This window comes from Sceloporus undulatus, chromosome 4 (assembly GCF_019175285.1).
Source record: "Sceloporus undulatus isolate JIND9_A2432 ecotype Alabama chromosome 4, SceUnd_v1.1, whole genome shotgun sequence".
Taxonomy (NCBI): domain Eukaryota; kingdom Metazoa; phylum Chordata; class Lepidosauria; order Squamata; family Phrynosomatidae; genus Sceloporus; species Sceloporus undulatus.
In genome coordinates this window covers 173,186,383-173,205,378 of record NC_056525.1, presented here as the reverse complement: position 1 = coordinate 173,205,378, position 18,996 = coordinate 173,186,383, and the positions used below count along the sequence as shown (strand labels likewise).

The window sequence follows — 18,996 nt, the reverse complement described above, 5'->3', positions numbered from 1 at the left end:
GCCCTCTGCCACTTAGCTATGGTCACTTCCATTGGCACTAGGTGTAGGGACTGGGGCAATGCACCTTCAAGGCTTCTTAAGCCGCCAAAAGATGGGGCATGTGAATGAAAAATTCGCACTGCATGCCTCCAGTTCTCACAAGGGTCCTGTGTGGAGTGAGACTAGCCTTCATACTTAGAGAAACTGCTCAAACCTTCTCTTAAAGGGAATACAGCCCCCTAAAATGTTTTGCCATGTAGTTTTGTGTTCCCAGCTGCCCCTGTTAGTGAAATATCCACATGAGGCTTCCATGACTTTCTACCTGAATAATAATAATAATAATAATAATAATAATAATAATAATAATAATTTTATTTATAAACTGCTATTCCAAATAGATCATAGCGGTGTACAAGAAATTCAGTATACAATACAATATAAAAATACAATGGACAATATACAATACATGTATTGTATATAAGAATGTTGTCTTCCAGGCGAGGCCTGTTGTTGCTGGCCTGCCTCTCTCCCCCTCAAGATGGTGGTCGGAAGGAGGGCTCTTAGTCTTTCAGGCCAGGCCTCTCTCCCCTTCAAGATGGTGGTCGGAAGGAGGGCTCTTAGTCTTTCAGGCCAGGCCTCTCTCCCCTCAAGATGGTGGTCGGAATGAGGGCTCTTAGTCATCAAGGCAGGCCTCTCTCCCTCAAAGCTAGTGGTCGGAAGGAGGGGCTCTTAGTCTTTCAGGCAGGCCTCTATCCCCCTTCAAGATGGATGGTCGGAATGCGGCTCTTATTCATCCAGGCCATGCCCTCTCTCCCCTCACGATGGTGGTCGGAAGAGGCTCTTAGCTCATCCAGGCCAGGCTCTTCCCCCTCAAGATGGTGGTCCTGAAGGAGGGCTTTAGGCATTTCAGGCCAGGCCCTCTCTCCCCTTCGAAGATGGGTGGTCGGAAGAGAGGCTCTTAGGCTTTCAGGCCAGGCCTCTCTCCCCTCAAATGGGGTCGGAAGAGGCGCTTAGCATACCAGGCCAGGCCGCTCTCCCCCCTCAAGATTGTGGTCGGTAATAGGGCTCTTAGTGCTATTCAGGCCAGCCCTCTCTCCCCCTCAAAGATTGGTGGTACGGAAGAGGCTCTTAGGCATTTCAGGCCAGGCCGCGCTCCCCCTCAAGAATGTTGGTCGAAGAGGGCGCTTAAGTCATCCAGGCCAAGGCCTCGCTCCCCCTCAAGATGGTTTCTGGAAGGAGGGCCTTTAGTCTTTCAGGCCAGGCCTCTCCCCTCAAGATGTGGTCGGAAGGAGGGCTCTTAGTTCAGGCCAGGCTCTCTCCCCCTCAAGATGGTGGTCGGAAGGAGGGCTCTTAGTCTTTAAGGCCAGGCCTCTCTCCCCCTCAAGATGTGGGTCGGAAGGAGGGCTCTTGTCTTCAGGCCAGGCCTCTCTCCCCCTCAAGATGGTGGTCGGAAGGAGGGCTCTTAGTTATCAGGCCAGGCCTCTCTCCCCCTCAAGATGGTGGTCGGAAGGAGGGCTCTTAGTCATCCAGGCCAGGCCTCTCTCCCCCTCAAGATGGTGGTCGGAAGAGGGTCTCTTAGTCATCAGGCCAGGCCTCTCCCCCTCAAGATGGTGGTCGGAAGGAGGGCTCTTAGTATCCAGGCCAGGCCTCTCTCCCCCTCAAGATGGTGGTCGGAAGGAGGGCTCTTATCTTTCAGGCCAGGCCTCTCTCCCCCTCAAGATGGTGGTCGGAAGGAGGGCTCTTAGTCTTTCCAGGCCAGGCCTCTCTCCCCCTCAAGATGGTGGTCGGAAGAGGGCTCTTAGTCATCCAGGCCAGGCCTCTCTCCCCCTCAAGATGGTGGTCGGAAGAGGGCTTCTAGTATCCAGGCCAGGGCTCTCTCCCCCTCAAGATGGTGGTCGGAAGGGGGCTCTTAGTCTTTCAGGCCAGGCCTCTCTCCCCCTCAAGATGGTGGTCGGAAGGAGGGCTCTTAGTCATCAGGCCAGGCCTCTCTCCCCTCAAGATGGTGGTCGGAAGGAGGGCTCTTAGTCTTTCAGGGCCAGGCCTCTCTCCCCCTCAAGATGGTGGTTGGAAGGAGGGCTCTTAGTCTTTCAGCCAGGCCTCTCTCCCCCTCAGATGGTGGTCTAAGGAGGGCTCTTAGTCTTTCAGGGCCAGGCCTCTCCCCTCAAGATGGTGGTCGGAAGTGAGGGCTCTTAGCTTCCAGGCCAGGCCTCTTCTCCCCTCAGATGGTGGTCGGAAGGAGGGCTCTTAGTCATCAGGCCAGGCCTCTCTCCCCCTCAAGATGGTGGTCGGAGGAGGGCTCTTATCTTCAGGCCTCTCTCCCCCTCAAGATGGTGGTCGGAAGGAGGGCTCTTAGTCATCCAGGCCAGGCCTCTCTCCTCCTGAATGCTTCTGATGTGCTGCATCTTTCAAAATCATTCCATCATAAACAACAGTAGTAGTATCAATTCCTACTCCATTTCTTCAACAACTATTCCACGCCACTTAACACCACAATTACATAAGATATCCTTTTATCTGAAAGATAAAACTCTGGCATTTAACTCTTATAGTTTGGAGAGGGAACTCCTCTTTGGGACTATAACTCCCAGAACCCCCAGCCATCATAACAAGTAGGTGTGTTGGCTGGAGGATTATTGGACCTGTAGTCCAAAAAATGAAATTTTCCAAGCACTGCTAACTCTACAGAAAACACTGTATAACCGTTCAGAATTTTTCAATTTGGCCACCTTTTCAAAAAAATACTGAGGGTCTAACAAATGTGGCTTTTAGGTATGAAGGATTATTTCATTGAGACAACACTGGCATAGCTTAAAAGTAGCAAGGTTTAATGTTTGCCATTGTTGTAAGAACAATAAGGAGCCTACCAGCTAATCATTAAGAGTTGTAGTCCAAAAAGAAACTTTTGCAGGTTTTGGATATGAGTGTGAATTTTACTTATCTGTCCCACAATCCTACATGAATCTTCAAAACAATATTTTCAAAGAATATGTTCAAAGTACATGATAATGTTAACTCTTTTTTTAAAAAAAAAATCTCTAACCAAGCAATGTACTATAATAAAATGTTGTTTGGAGGTTGTTCAGTGCTTGTAAAATCTACACTGATGTTGAGTTAATCAAACACAGCCCATGTCTTTATCTGCAACATTTACGTAATGAGTATTTTGGCTTAAGCGCATCACAGTTTTATCCAGCGTTACAAGGACATGGGGAGTGCCCCTTGAATTCAGATACAGTACATTCAAGAATCCAGACTTTAGTTAAGAGGTATTTTTCACACTACATTTCCTCACTCACAGTCTGGTATATTATAAATGAGGAAGGACTTGAGCACACTCTCCTATTTGGCAAGGACAACCCCAATTAATCCTGTCGTCTCACTTTTCCCCCTGCTTTAAAAATATCTGAGTTACTCTCTTCTCTTCTACTTCCCCGCTTGGTCCTCAGCTTACATCAGTTGCTGCAAATTGAATTCAAAATGCAAAAGTTGTTTGCCTTCAGCCAACTCAGCACATGGATGATTGGGAATGGAATTTTGGTCTTCTCAGTAGGCTCAGGCAAAAGCAAAGTGCTGTAGCCTCTCCTAGCTTGTCTGGTCTTCCTCAGTAATAACTTCTCTCATCTTGCCCACACTCTGATGTTACTTGGTCATGCATATTTCAGTTTTCATTTATGAAATGATGGAGGATATGCTTGAGCTTGGATAGTAGTAGATGGGAAAGACACACTAGAAAAGGACTGTTCTATACAACTCTGGTTGAAGTTTTTCAGGCCACACCCATGCAGCATATTGTGCTGTTGTGTTTCTAACTTATGGCAACCATATCAAGAAGGTTTCTTGGCAAGATGTGTTCAGAGGTGGTTTGTCACTGCCTTCCTCTGAGGCTCTGAGAGTGTGACTTGCCCAAGGTCATCCAGCAAGTTTCCATGGCCAAGTGGGAATTTGAACTCTAGTCTCAAGAGTTGTAATCCAACGCTCATACCACTACACCACGCTGGCTCTCACAATATACCAGAAAATAAAATGACTCAGTACCATGGAATGGGATGCTACCCAGCCAGCACAATGCACTTTGCTGTCCAACAGAGGAACAAATAAGTTATCTTTCAGAAAAGACTATTTGCCTCCTTTTCAAGACCACATGAATGGATCTCCTTTCCAGCAGCAAGTACATGCTTTATTCTTTCTCTATACTTTCTTCATTAAAATAAACGTGTTAACTCACTTTTGAGGCCTACCACAATTAGTCTCTCTAATTGGCTTATGGAAAAGTGCTGCGTGAGCTTATTAGGCTTTTTACTTAAATTGTTTGTTTTATTAAAGTCTTCATATGGATGGCTGATCACAAGAGAAACGTGTTTTTCCAAGTCTGCTTAATAGGAAGGGAAGAGTACAGAATACTGATCAGATTATTCCAGCACCACTGTTGGCATCTGCTCCTTCTATATCAGGGGTAGGCAACCTGCGGCCCGCGGGCCAGATGCCGCCCGGCAAGGCCTTGGGACCGGCCCCAGCCTGGTCCTGACGCCGATTGCCACTGGGGCCTTTGGGGAGCAATTGTCTATAGGAGCCTCAGAAACATGCATTTATATTAACATTTTTTAAAAAATCAGCCATTTTTTTCGCGTGTCCTCCATTTTTTTTTAAAAAAGTGTCTTCCATTTGAAAATTTTGTCCTACATTTGTCCTGGTTTATTTATATATTTAATTTTTTTTAAAATTATTTAATTATTTATTTTTTGGCTTTGGCCCCCCAGTTGTCTGAGGGACAGCAACCCGGCCCCCGGCTCAATAAGGTTGCCTACCCCTGTTCTATATTGTAAAGGTGAGGAGGTATACACGAATGTATTCCAAATTTAACCCTTCTGTACATAGAAAAAGCATGTCATCAACTCAGTAACTCTGACAGATCTGAAATAAGTTTGTTTTTTTAAAGAATCAACTAAAATGATGCATCTGGCAGTTAAAAGGTGCTACAAAATCTCTTTGTAAATGGCTGGAGGCTAACATGGCCATGTATTTGAATGTGTAAGATCCACAACACCTAAGCCTCTTTCATTTTAGATGCTACATGTAGGGTTGTGTAGGACCAGGCAGTCAATTCTCTTGGTTATGATTTAGACAAGAGCTTGGATGGGGTAGATGCAGCACCTTCCTATGTTGCTGGATTGCAAGTTCCATCATAAAGCCAGCACAGCCAATGGCAAAGGATGATAGAAGTTGCAGGTGAACAAGTTATTGCTATTTTATTGCACTCATCATTTAGACATCATTTTATGAGAAGCAGTCCAGAAATGTTGATAAACAAACATCTGGAGGGTCACACATTCTTCATATTTGTTTTAATCTCTATTATGAATATAGAGCTCTTTTCATCCCTAAAGTCTTTATTTTCCTAAAGTCAGTTCCCTGTATCTTTGACAGACAACAGCCATTTTAACACCATGACATATTTTTACATAATTTTCTGTCAACAATATATTAAAGTGCTTTTTAAAGTCCCACTGACTTGAGTGGGAGAGGTTTAAAAATATGCTTCCTTTGCTGCTTAAGGAAGCCAGATCTACCCAAGAATGCTGAATTTTGACAGGAATGGAGGGTCCAGAAGATGAGTCTGTATTCATAAACAAGGAGAAAAATTGTGTAAGTGCCAAACTTAATGCAGCTTGAAGTGGGAAGAGGCTATAATGATCCACTTACTAACGTATGTTATATTTATTAAAGGGCTTGCTTTCAAGAACTATTCTATATTTAAAGCAGAGATTGCTACTGTGCAATATGTTAAACATGGCAACTCAGCTCCCCTGAACAGTTAAATGTACAGTAAATAGACTAATTATAATGTGCCCTTTTCCACCAGCCTGGCTGATGCTCTGCACGGACTAAAAAAGTAATCTGGTGCAGCAGGGTTTCCTCCAGTATTAGAGAAAGGGGGAGGGTAATGACCTTAGAATACCTTGGAGACATGTCAAGCAAGTTTTCTACACACCAGGCCTACTGTCCTGAGGTGACACTGGCTGGAAAGCCGAGCTGTAGGCTCCCAACAACTGCTTAGCAACTAGTAAAAGGTATTTTCTGTCCAGCTTCTAATGTAGATAAATGTTCTTTTTATTGCTGCTGGGTTCACTTCTCCCCCCCCCCAAACAAAACCCTAACTCAGGCACTTTAATCCCGGCTTTGCCAAGAAGACTGCCTTGAGAAGGTCACCATTTGGGGGTTTTCCTCTTCCAGTATAGAACATACCATTTGTCAGAAGAGTTCCCACCCCTTTCAAATATATCTATTCTGCCCTTGAGCCACTGTGTGTTCCTATCTATGCACACAGAAGGGTTACTTCTGAGTCCATGTGCCAACAGAGGTGGGGCAGCTCAGGCCCTGGTGCTGAATCTACTGCTCCAGAGTTTCTAATCTGGGTCTCTACATATCCCCAGATGGTGACATCTCCTTCCCCCCTGATAATAATAATAATAATAGGTTTTATTTATATACCGCCCAATCACTGGGAATCCGAGCGGTTTACAATAGAGGGGATAACAGACAGTTCCCTGCCCACAGGCTTACAATCTAAAAGACACGACACAAAAGGAGAAGGGAATGGTGAGGGGGGGAGGGAATCAGGTCCAGCATTCTTCTCTCCCTCTGAGGCCTGATGTCTTCATATGCCAGTTTCCCAGCTTTTGTACACTTTTGCCCCCATTCTCATGCCACCCCAAGACTTTGTTACTGGTGGCAAGAGCTCTAACATAAAATGCGTTCGCATTTTTACGCCATCTACCATTGGATGGCATTCCACACCATACTTCTTTGAATTGGTCTCACCTTTGGTGTATACTGGTATATTTGCATATATAAATAAATAAATGTGCATATATATAAAGATTATTATTATTATTATTATTATTATTATTATTATTATTATTATTTGGAATGGTCATTTCACCATGGTAGAGCCTTACTTCCACTGCAACTGTCCTTGTCACATTTTGTTGTTGTTGTGTGCCTTCAGGTCTACTTTGACTTATGGTGACCCTGACCTAGGATTTACTTAGCAAAGTTTTATAAGGTTTCCCCTTGCCTTCTTCTGAGGCTGAAAGAGTGTGTGACTTGCACAAGGTTACCCAGTGTGTTTCCACGGCTGAGCAGGGATTCCTACCCAGAGTCCTGGGGCCTTTTTACACTACACAGATATAGTGTTACAGTTTGACTTTATCTGCCCCAATTCCATCATGTCGAATTCTGGGATATTCAGTTTAGGGATGGGGCTCTAGTTTTCTCAGTCAGAGAACCGTAGCCTGTCACCAGATTACAAATCCCAGGATTACACTGGATGGTGCCATGGTGATTAATGTGAAATCATAGTGCTATGACTGTGTAGTGTGAAAGGGCCCAAGTTCAGCACTCAAACCATTAAACCATCCTGGTGCCGCTACGCCTTTCCACATTATGAAATTCTTATTTCTTTCTCTTTCCCTTCCCATGCTACAATCTAAATAAATATTATGTGGAGACCACTTGGAAATCTTATCATGCAGTATGTAAGCACTGTTGTTCTGGGCCTTCAAGTCATTTCCGATTTATGACGACCCTAAAGCAAACCTATCATAGGATTTCCTTCCCAAGATTTGTTCAGAGGAAGTTTTCCATTGCTTTTCCCTGAGGCTGAGAGAGTGTGGCTTGACCAACGTCACCCAGTGCATTTACATAGCAGAACTGGGAATGGAGCCTGGTCTCCAAAATCATAGTCCGACACTCAAATCACTACGCCAATGTAGGAATTAAAAATAAAGAAATGTTATGTACCATTTCTGCTCTTGATGTCTTTCCAATAAACAGCATGGTGCCCTCATTCTCCATGTCAATAATAGACACCTGGTTTAATCTCCATCATCACCCAAACACTTCCCCAACAAACTCTTCTATACATTCAATAATCCCTAGGAGAGAAAAAATTGTTTCACATGTGAAGGTCACCATCCTCCCTTGACTTCTGTGTGGGTTTTGAAAGGACAAATGGGTGTATTCTGGTTTCCTTCGTATGAATCAATCAGTGGCTTTCAGTGGGTGGACTGGAAAGAAACCCCACTGCGGTTGCTTGCACACTGCAGAAATAAAGCAGTTTGACACCGCTTATAATTTCCACGGCTCAACGCTATGGAATCTTGGGATTTGTAGTTTTGTAGGACTCTAGAGTTCTCGTTGTTGTTGTTGTTGTTGTTGTTGTGTGCCTTCAAGTTGTTTTAGATTTATGGCACCCCTAAGGCACCATAAACGTCATGGGGTTATCATAAATATTATAAATATCATGGGGTTTTCTTTGCAGATTTGTTCAGAAGAGGTTTGCCATTGAGAGCATGTGGCTTGTCCCAAGGTCCCAAAATTGAAAACCTCAGAACTCCATAGGATTGAACCATGGCCAGGGTGACCAGAGGTCCTCCTTTTCTAGGACATGTCCTACATTTCAACTTTCTCTCTAGGAGGATTTCCAAAATGCCCTCCATTTTGAACACGACCAAGAAGCATGAATTTACATTTATAGGAGTGGTTTTAGCTTGTTAGGTCATGTCCTCCCTTTATCTCAATTGTCCTACATTTTGTGGTACCTTGTCCTCCTTGGCCATTATATCTGGCCACCCTGTCCTTTCCCAGGACATGTCCTACATTTCAACCTTCCATCCAGGGGGAAGTCCAAATGTACTCCACTTTGAGCATAACAAGGAAGCGTGGATTTATATTTATAGGAATGTTTTTCTGAAAAGCTTTTATTGGTCATTTTTTTGAACGTCCTCCATTCTGAGGTTAATTTAGGTTAGGACATCTGGTCACCTGGCCATGGTGGTTAAAGCGGGGTCAAACTGCTTTACTTGTGCAATGTGTGGCAGCAGCCCAATTCACTTGCTCTCTGGTCCTCCTCCCTGTACCTCAAAGACCCCTTTTCCCCCTCCACCCTAAAACCTCAATGACACAAACATGTGAAAATGAGTGTGGGTGGGTGTGTATGCATGTGTTTGGCTGTATGTATATATGTGTGTGTGAGTATATAGAATCATAGAGTTGGAAGAGACCATAAGGGCCATGCAGGAACTCTCAATCAAAGGATACTCGATTTGTGTGTGTGTGTCACGTATGTGTGTGTGTATATATATATATATATATATATAGTGTGTGTGCGCGTGACACGGGCACACATTGTACATGTGTGTGTATATATATGTGTGTGTGTACATATATATGTATGTGTGAGTATATATGCGTGTGTATATATATATGTGGGTGTATATATGTGTATATGTATGCATGTGTGTATATATGAGTGTGTGTATATATATGTAATGTGTATATATGTGTGTATATAGTATATATGTGTGTATATACATGCGTGTATATATACATGTGTGTATACACATACATATACACTGTGTATACACACACACATATATACTCACACACACATATATGTAATGTGTATATATGTGTGTGTATACATGCGTGTATATATACATATGTGTGAGTGTATATATGTGAGTGTGTGTATAAACAGTGTATACATACGTGTATATATTTGTGGGTGTATATATGTGTATATGTATGCATGTGTGTGTGTATATATGTGTATATGTATGTATGTGTGTATATATATGTATATACGTGTGTATATATGTGTAAGTATACATGATATGTTTGTGTTTGTATATATCTATATCTATGGGTGTGTATGTTTTAAAAACACGTCACGCCTTCCTCCTCCTCTTCCTCTTCAACGGAGGATCGCTGAGGAGGTGCTGAGGAGGCTGCCGCCAACGGCGTCGCTGCGCCCAACGCTCTGATTGACAGGGGCTCGCGCGCAGAAAGGGGGGGGAAAAACCCCGCCACCTTCCCCGCTGCTGCTGCTGCCGCCACCACCGTCGCGCGCCAAGGCTGGCATTCAGAGGAGGGGGGGAGAAAGTGGGCGGGGTTGAAAGAAAGGTGCCTCGAGGACAATCCCTCTCCGGGCGTCCAATCACGGGGCGCGCACGCCGCGCCGCTCAGGCAGGGCGGCCTGGGAGTTGTAGTTCCAAGGCGGTAGCCATTTTGTGGCGAGAGGACTACAACTTACTCTAGCGAGCGAGAGCGAGAGCGAGAGCCAAAGGCGGCGAGTCGAAGGAGGCGAGGACGTCGCTGCTGCTCCCTCTCTCGCTGCCACGGTTGCTCTCGCTTCTCCTCCTCCTCCCTCTCCGCCTCTTGAGTCTGTCCGGCCTCGGAGGTGCTCCCCGAGAGATGTAGCAGCGGGAGGAGGGCTGCGCTTGAGGGCTCCAGGGGGAGGGCGAGGGAGGACAATTAAAAGCCCTTCTGCAGCAGCAGCAGCAGCGGAGAAGAGGAGGAAGAGCCATCCAGGGATTGCCCTCTACTTCTGCGGAGGAGGACTCTGTGGAGCCAGCAGGCCCTGAATGAGCTGCACGCCTTGGATGCTTTTTAGCCTTCATTTTGTCTCCTGAGGAAGGAGAAGGAGAAGGAGAAGAATTGAAGCAGAACCTAACCCTCCTCCTTTGCTTCCCTTCCCTTCATAACATATACATATATATACATATATATATTGCACACAAACACACACATTTAAAGTTGCTGCTGTGTGTTGCGTTGTGTTGTGTGTTGGAAGGGCAGAGAGTCCCTTCCTTTTGGTGCTGGAGTTGCCTGCAGGGGCAGAAACGTGACTCCCTATAGAGATATAGAGATATAGATAGATATATATTTAAAAATCCCCTCCTTTATCCCTCCTTTTCCCTCCTTTTCCTCAAAATGTAAGCTACACCTTGGACACTACGGGCCTAAATAAGGATCTCTTCTATTTTTTGGGAAGAAGAAGGTGTGTGTGTGTGTGTTTTGTGGTGTGTGTGTGTCTACAATTTTTTTAGAGATGGTTCTCTAAAGTGAATTTTTCCCTCCTTCTTCTTGGTGCTTTGCTTCCCATATTTTTCCCCCTCCTTTTTTCCTTCCACCCAACAACACATATTTTGGGATTTATTGCATTGTGTGTGTGTGTGTCTGCGAAGAAAACCGGGATTACAAGAAACCACTACCAACAAGAACGACACCAACAACAACAACGAGAAAAGAAAAAGAGAGAGAGAGAGAGGATATATATCTATATCTATAGATATAGGTATATATTTCTCTCCTCCTCCTTCCCCCCTTTTTCCCCTCCTCTTCCCTTCAGACACACAATCGGTTGCGGCTTTTAATTCATGAAGCAATTGTCCCCCTTTGCAACCCAAACCTGGATCTCAGAATGAGCAAAGAAAGACCCAAGAGGAACATAATCCAAAAGAAATACGTAAGTGGTCACTACTCTCTCCTTTTAATCGCCTTTTGGCTTATTTGTGTTGGGGGAAATGTGGGTGAATGTATATCTATATCTACCTAAAAATGTTTCTTCCCAATGGGAGCCCAAAGCCAAACCCTCCTCCAAGAAGACTCACAAGGTTTGTGTGGGTTGCTGTTGGTTATAATAATAGGATTTGTGCTGTGTCTGGGGAGCAAAATGTGGGTGAATGTCCATATACACACATATACATATGTGTGTGTGTGTGTAATGTTTCTTTCCATTGGAGATGAGGGGGAGACTCGCAAGGGTTGTGTTGTTGTGGTTGTTGTTTTGTTTTTTAAATACTGATTAATTTGCAATGCCAGATCGTTGCAGCAGCCAAATGAATAAAATGCATTGACCTCAAATGACACAATGATCCTCTAGTTTTAGGAGATGAAAGCCCCTGCTGCTCCTCAACTGCCTTCCCCAACTGCGGGTTTTACTAAGACGTGTCCCTTCTTTGCATGCAGATGGTCCACGTTTATAATAATAGATATATATATGTATATATATAAGGGGTGTGTAGAGTGGGCTAATGGTTAAACTTGCCAGAAGAGAGAGAGAGTCCTTGGACTGAAGACTCTTCTGTGAATGCATGTCTCTCAGTGTCTCTCAATGTCTGGGTTCATGGCTGCCACTGGGCGCCTTCCTCTCTCTCTCTCTCTGCCTTCTTTGCTGGAGAACCAGACCATTTGGGGGTTGTTTGCAAGGCCTGGCTTTTTAACGTTGGGCCGAAATGGCATGGAGAAACCGCCTTCTTCCGAGCCAGGCTGCTCTAAGGCTGGAGGGAGCCTGCCTCTTCTCCTTCGTGGTGCATATAGATGGACCTAGAATCGCTTTAGCATGGTGTAAAGGTGCAGGGATTAAGGGGAGGATTGTTTCTATCATCATCATCATCAATATGGCTCTAGTTACGTTTTGGTTGCAGTAAGGAGTGATTTTTTAAATTGTGTAGCAACAGAGTCCAGGCTGCACACACTTACTAGTGGCCTTGAAAACAAGACATAAAGATAATAATTAAAGAAGGCTTTTATAATGGGAAACCTTGTGCAAATGGTTGTGACACGACTGGTGTAATAGGGAAAAGTTGCACACAATTATGGGGCGTCTGCCCTTTGGAAGGAGTGAGTTCTCCTGTGGGGCATTATATACGTGTGTGTGTGTCTGTGTGTATATATCTCTGTGTGTGTGTATTATATGTGTATCTGTATGTATGTGTATATACGTATATGTCTCTCTGTATATTTATTTTATATATGTGTGTCTGTCTGTATATATATATATATATATATGTGTGTGTGTGTGTGTGTGTGTGTGTGTGTGTGTATATTTTATATATGTGTGTGTGTAGGGTTTGGCTTTCCCCCAAAAAAGGCATTTCACACACAAACACGACACACACACACGACACACACATATATGTTGTGTTCGTGATGAGGAGAAGTGTCATGGGCCCCTCGTTCCTCTTTGGTTTCTGAGACTCCCCCCCAAATGCCACAATCAACTTCGGAGACATCTTTCTGGCTATTTCTGTTGCCTTGCAATGCCTTTTTTTTGGGGGGGGGGGGGGCGGGAGCCAACCCAAACCCGAATGGGAAACTTGTAAGAAGCATTTCTGCCACGACTTTAAACACACACAGACACACAGACACACTCACACATCCGCATTGCAGAGGAGCCGAGGCACTAGAGCAGGTTTACTTTAAACTATTTCCGTCCAAAGTGGGGGGGGGAATTGTTTATGTAGGAAGTCTCCCGAGGAACATGTGAGCATGTGAAGCAAAGCAGACGTGTGTGTTGTATGCGAGTGAATACATTCTTGGCGTCTCTTTTTGTTTTGCTTCCCTCGCCAGAAATCTCTCTTGCTTAAAAAACGGTATTCTACGCCTCTTTTCGGGTGAACAATGCAACTCTGCCCAGGCAGCTCACAGACACACAAAATCAGTGCCACTCCTCAGGATACAAAAAAGGGGGGGACGATGGTCTCTGGTTAAGTTTTGGCTCAGTCTAGTTGGAGTGGGGATAATGATAATGATAATGGGAGGAAGGTGCAAGAGGAAGAGGATGGGGGCTGCCATGCCATTGCAGCCAGTGCTTTGGCGATGACAAGTATGGCTGCTGCCATTGCTTTTTTTGGGCCGTCCTGCCCTCTGCAAGTGCGGTTCCCGATGATGCCTGCCTCCCTTTTGCAAGAGCAGCAGCAGGAGCAGCAGGAGCAACAGGTTAAGCGCGATGACAGCGCGAGCTCCTCCTCGGCCACTCAGCCCAGCTTCTTCTTGTTCTTCGTGACGTCACAAAGGGAAGGGGGCTCGCTGGAATCTTCGCCTCCTCAACCTTCCGAGAGAGCGCCCCCCTCCCTCCTCCCACTCCTCTGTGACGTCAGACACGAGGCGGGCCCTATAGCCTGGATAGGGAAAAAAGGGCTAGGAAAGGAGGAAGGAAGGGGCCTGGCTGATCATGTGAGAGATGCATGGTGGCTCTGCAGGAGGGGACCCACCCATTAGGCCTTGCTGGACAGGTGTAGCAAGCCTTCACCTATCAGCCCCCCTTGTGTGCCCACACCTCCCCACCAGGTGTGGCCAAGAGCCCCTCTGGCTCCCTGGCCTGGCTAAGCTACTTAACCTCTCTGCAGAAAGTAACTTTCCCAAGGGAACCTGGGAAGGTTGACCTCTTTTCTGTATGCCCAGGTACTGGAAGGAAAGCATATCAGGCTCACACTCACCTGGCCAGGCATGTAGAGTCATAGAATGATACAGTTGGAAGAGACCACAAGCACCATCCAGTCCAACCCTGTGCCATGCAGGAACTCTCAATCAAAGCATCCCGACACATGGCCATCCAGCCTCTGCTTGAAAGTAACTTTCCCAAGGAAGCTGGGGGAAGGTTGACCTCCGTTCTGTATGCCCAGGAACTGGAAGGATAGCATGTCAGGCTCACACTCACCTGGCTAGGCCTATAGAATGATAGAGTTGGAAGAGACCACAAGGGCCATCCAGTCCAACCCCCTTCCATACAGGAAATCACAATCAAAGCATCCCCGACAGTTGGCCATCCAGCCTCTGTTTAAAGACCTCCAAGGAAGGAGACTCCACTGCTCTCCATTGAGGGAGTGTGTTCCACTGTCGAACCTTGTTCACCTTCTTCAAGCTGATTGCTCTATAATAGCATTGGCCTTTTTTAGCTGCCACGTTGCACTGTTGACTCATGATCAACTTGTGGTCTATAAGGACTCCTAGATCCCTTTCACAGGTAGTCTCCTTAAGCCAGTGCTCTTTTCCACAGTGTAAGTGGCTGAGCTGAGATTTCAATTAGAAATTCTTGTAGAACCTTTGAGACCAAATGAAAGAAAGAAAAGCTGGGAACGTGAGCTTTCGCTTGTTCTCTCCTCTCCACCAAATGCATCTGAGGAAGTAGGCTCAAGTCTACAAAAACTCAAGCTCCCAGCTTCTTTCTTTGACTTAGTCTCAAAGGTGTTACTAAATCCTGTTGCCTACTGATTTCCCAGACTAACACCGCAATGACCTTGAATTGAATTGTCTTGTCATCTTTGTTGTGGTGGTAGTTGTGTGTAAATGTGGCAACCAACAAACTTGTATTGGCCCCCACCCCAAATGTGGTTGCTGCTGTTTACCTTCAGATTGTTTCTGACCTATGGCAACCCTAAAGCGAACCTATCACAGGGTTTTCTGAGGCTTTGTGACTTGCTCAAGGTCACCCAGTGGGGTTCCATGTCTGAACAGGGATTCGAACCCTGGTCTCCAGAGTTGTAGTCCAGAACTCAAATCACTACACCACACCGCCTCCTTTCTCATCATTTATCCACCCCAAAGTAGATAAATCATGACTTACAGTACAACCACCACAGATTTGGGCCCGGGCACAATCATCCCATTCATTTACCACTTTCTAGTTTTTTGAGCCCCGTTCTCTTGCTCATGAGATTCTAGCATTTTCTCCAGGTCATTCTTGTTTAGCTTCTTTTGTTACATTCTGGTTGCAGACACTTAAAATTTAGTTAAAAATTGCAGACCCACATCTGCTTTTAGGATTTTGTCATTTTGCATCAAGATGCCTGGCCTATGAAAAGGATTTAATTAGAGTTTTTGGAGAGGACTGGGTGTTACAACATCAAGGAGCACATTTTACCTGTGTTCGCTTCTGAACTTAGCCCTGTAGTAACAAAACAAGTAATTCATTTGCTTCATGGCCTAGAATGTCCTGCTGTTCCTGTGCAGGCAGTTTGTGGATTGGGCCTATGAAGTCATCTAGTTAATCTCTCAAGAGAGTCACTCCCTAATGAGGAATTTTTGTATAGAAATACAGTGCAGTCTTATAACATATCCAGGGGAAGCTGTTTTGGCCATGTAGCAAAGTACAGTAACATCCAAAATCCACAAAATAGCGATACCTGTATTAGGCTAACCAAAATGCACAAAATACATGTTGTAAGCTTTCAAAGCGCCAATGGCTTCTTCATCCAACAAAGGTATTAAAAATCAAACCATAAAGAAAAATATGACAGAGTCCTCCTCCTTCTGTTCATGTGGTTTCTGGGAGACAAAGAGTTGTAAAGTCCAGGAAATAAAATCTAAGTTCTATTAGCAACACTAAAAGATATTTTGAGATCCAGGTTGTCTCTGTTCCTTGCGAGGCTACCAGCCCCTTGCTAGGCAGAAAACACTGAATTTCTCAAGAAGCCTCAACAGTCTTAATGTATTTGCTTCCATTGTTGGCCTTAGGATAATTTTCTGTAAGTGTAGATAGGAAGTTGTACGTTTGATATATTGGTGATTAATATGTGATGATGTTGGCGTGCATGCAAGTTGTTTTGTCAAATGAAAACCATAATATTTCTTGCTGATGCAGAAACTGAAAGGCGGAGCTGTGTAGAAATTGCCACAACTCATCCAATGCTTTCTGAAAGGTGTTGTAAGATGCTTTTAAAAAATTAGCACGTATTTTAAATAGAGATTATGTTAAGATTGCAGGCAAAATTAGTGGTGGTTAGGGTTAGGTGTAAATCTGAAGGTACTGTGTAAATTTAATTTTTTTCTATTCAGCAACTAGACCAACGGTATTAATAAATTGTTAACGGTATAAAATTGCTCCTTCAGCACAAAAGTAATATTAGAGAGCTATGAGTAGCTATTACTATGTAAATTCTTTGTTCTGTTGGAGGTTTTTGCTATAACCTCACAAGGGGCTAAATAAACTTGTCTACTGCTGCTACTACTACTTATTAAGTAAGCTGTTGACTATCACATTTTATTTCCTGAGCATTCTCCTGAATTAAGTAGTTTGATCATGCCTTGAACTTTGAGGTCACTTCATTTTGGCAGTCACTCTCTTTTCTGTATGGAACCCAGTGACTCTTGAGGCACTGAAGTCATAAGCACAACTTCCACAGCTTCCTTTTCTTGTGTTGTTCTTGAAGCATGCTAACCTGCTGTTTTAAATGTATCCTCCTATCTATAATTGAAGCAGATATTTCCCCCCTCACTTTGCCTGAGGTGATCCGAGAGTCAGTTGGAATGTAAAGATAGCACTGGACTTGAACCAGCCTGGGTTCAGGTGACAGCTTAGACATGAACCTCACTTATGTGACTTAGGCCGTCTCATCACTCTTCTGTCTAATTTATCTCCGAGTATGGGGGAGAAGAGCAAGCTGTGAAAGTTCATGGGAAAGGAATAGGACCCAGATGCAAAAATACTTAAACGGTATATAGTCACAGGATTGTATCATCCACTTTGCCATCAGATATGTAATACAGTACTGCTGCTGTGGATCAAAAAATTGCATTATTATGCAAAATTTTGGACAGAAGTCCTGCTTGCACTGGTTACTGCAATGCTGTCTCATTTTACCTTTCGGGTGCAGGTGCTGAGAGCTAATCTTCCAAATATGAACCAAGATCCATGCCCTGTTGAGGACTTTCAGACAAAATTGGTTCTTGCATTACCTGGTATTTTCTTGCATCTGTTCAGTCTGTGGAGCTTGGAAAAAATGTCAGTGGTCGTCAGGTCTTAAATAGCTGGGGTTTATGAATCTGCTGAGATTAAATGGAGCTTTTATGATGTTTTATAAATCTTGTTTTAATGTCCTGTGTTGTAACCTGCAATGAGCTTTTGGGAGAGGGCAGGATAACAAATCTTTAATAATATTGCTTGGGGAACTACTGTCTCTTTACTCAAATATAAAGTCTCTGGACACACCACAGTCTCTGTGGTGCAGTGGCTTAAGAGCTGGTCTAGGACTCCTGGAAAAGAGGGTCTGAATCTCTGACCATCATGGAAACCTACTGGGTGACCTAGGGGACATCACACTCTCTTAGTCTTAGAGGAAGGCAGTGACAAACCCTCTTGGCAAAAAATCTTGTCAAGAAAACTGTGATAGGGTTGTCTTAGGGTTGCCATAAGCCAGGAACACCTTAAAAGTGCACAGAAACAAGAAATTGAAACTCTTTAGTTCATTGAAACTGTGTAAATATGGATGCTTTACCTTTTAATCCGTGGATCTGGGGAAAGAAGAGATGTCTCCAAGTTGGGAAGTTGGTATGCCAAGTTCTCATGAGTGTTTTTTGGTTGTCTTTCAAAGGTTTATCTGTATTTACTTAAATGATGGGGAAAGGCAGGAACGACTTTTCTGAGAGACAGCTGCTTGCTGGTACTGATCTTCCTTTTGCAAGGTCATTATGCCATCCAAGGAGAGTGTTTGCTGTTTTACTAGATCTCTCTGCTAATTATTGCAGTATGCATAGTGAAACTCACCAGGGTTTGATAGTACTCTGTGGAAGCAGAGAGGTGCCCTCCCTCTACTGTTTAGGTTGTTTGGGCTTACCAATCCTTTAGGCATGCAGATTTTCAATTTATTATTTTTTAAAAAGCACCCTTTAGTTCATAGTCACAAAGTCTAAAAATAGGTCACAGTTGTAAATGTCAGTTCATTCACTTGCTTCCACTGGTCTCAAGAGAAATTGAGTGTGCTCCCAATGTGCTTTACTCCATGTTGAATTGTGTCCCTCATAGTTTTCCAGTCTCTCTCCTTAGTTTAAATGTAAATTGACTTTTCCCAACTAATTTTCAAATAAAAACCTGTAGTGCATATATGTATTAGATTGTATAAACAATGAATTTCATTGCCTTGTCCTACTCCCCTGCTGCCTAAGTATCACACACACACACACAATATATATATATAATTCACATAGGCTTTACAGGCAATCCTATACCATGTAGATTTTTTTAGCCTTTTTAATCTTTTGTAAGATCACATTCCTATTTATTGTTATATGCAGATATGCCTTCAGGCTGCCTGCTCACCTATAGTGACCCCATGAATTTCTTACAGTTTTCTTAGGTAGGAATACTCAGAGGTGGTTTGATAGTTCTTTCCTCTGAAATATAATCTACAGCACCTGATATGCATTGGTGGTCTTCCATCCAAGTAGTAACCAGGACTGACCCTGCTTATCTTCCAGGATCAGATGGGATTTGGTGCCTTTAGAGTATTTAGGTTACTTGGAAGTTAATTCCCTTGTTCAGTGAAGCTGTTGTTGGTTGTGTGCCTCCAGGTGGTTTCTGACTGATGGTTACCACAAGATGAACCTGCCATAGGTATTTCTTGCTAAGTTTTCTTCAGAGGAAGTTTAATTGTGCATTTTTCTAAGGCTGAGAGA

At 44.1% G+C, this 18,996-nt stretch overlaps 1 protein-coding gene and 1 long non-coding RNA gene across 2 annotated transcripts in view; one reads left to right on the top strand and one right to left on the bottom strand.

The window, feature by feature from the left end:
• Nucleotides 1-2,293: 2,293 nt before the first annotated feature.
• LOC121928477 lies at nt 2,294-10,194 on the bottom strand. Its single transcript, XR_006103509.1, has 3 exons — nt 10,073-10,194; nt 7,780-7,913; nt 2,294-2,381 (listed from the first exon to the last, which is right to left on the bottom strand). It is a non-coding gene; the product is annotated as an uncharacterized LOC121928477 (long non-coding RNA).
• A 72-nt stretch (nt 10,195-10,266) lies between these two features.
• JARID2 (jumonji and AT-rich interaction domain containing 2) overlaps nt 10,267-18,996 on the top strand; it is a 250,999-nt gene continuing 242,269 nt past the window's right edge. Inside the window, exon 1 of the mRNA XM_042463243.1 lies at nt 10,267-11,287. Coding sequence (XP_042319177.1) covers nt 11,243-11,287 — 45 coding nt within the window. The 5' untranslated portion in view covers nt 10,267-11,242. The remainder of the gene's footprint in view (nt 11,288-18,996) is intronic.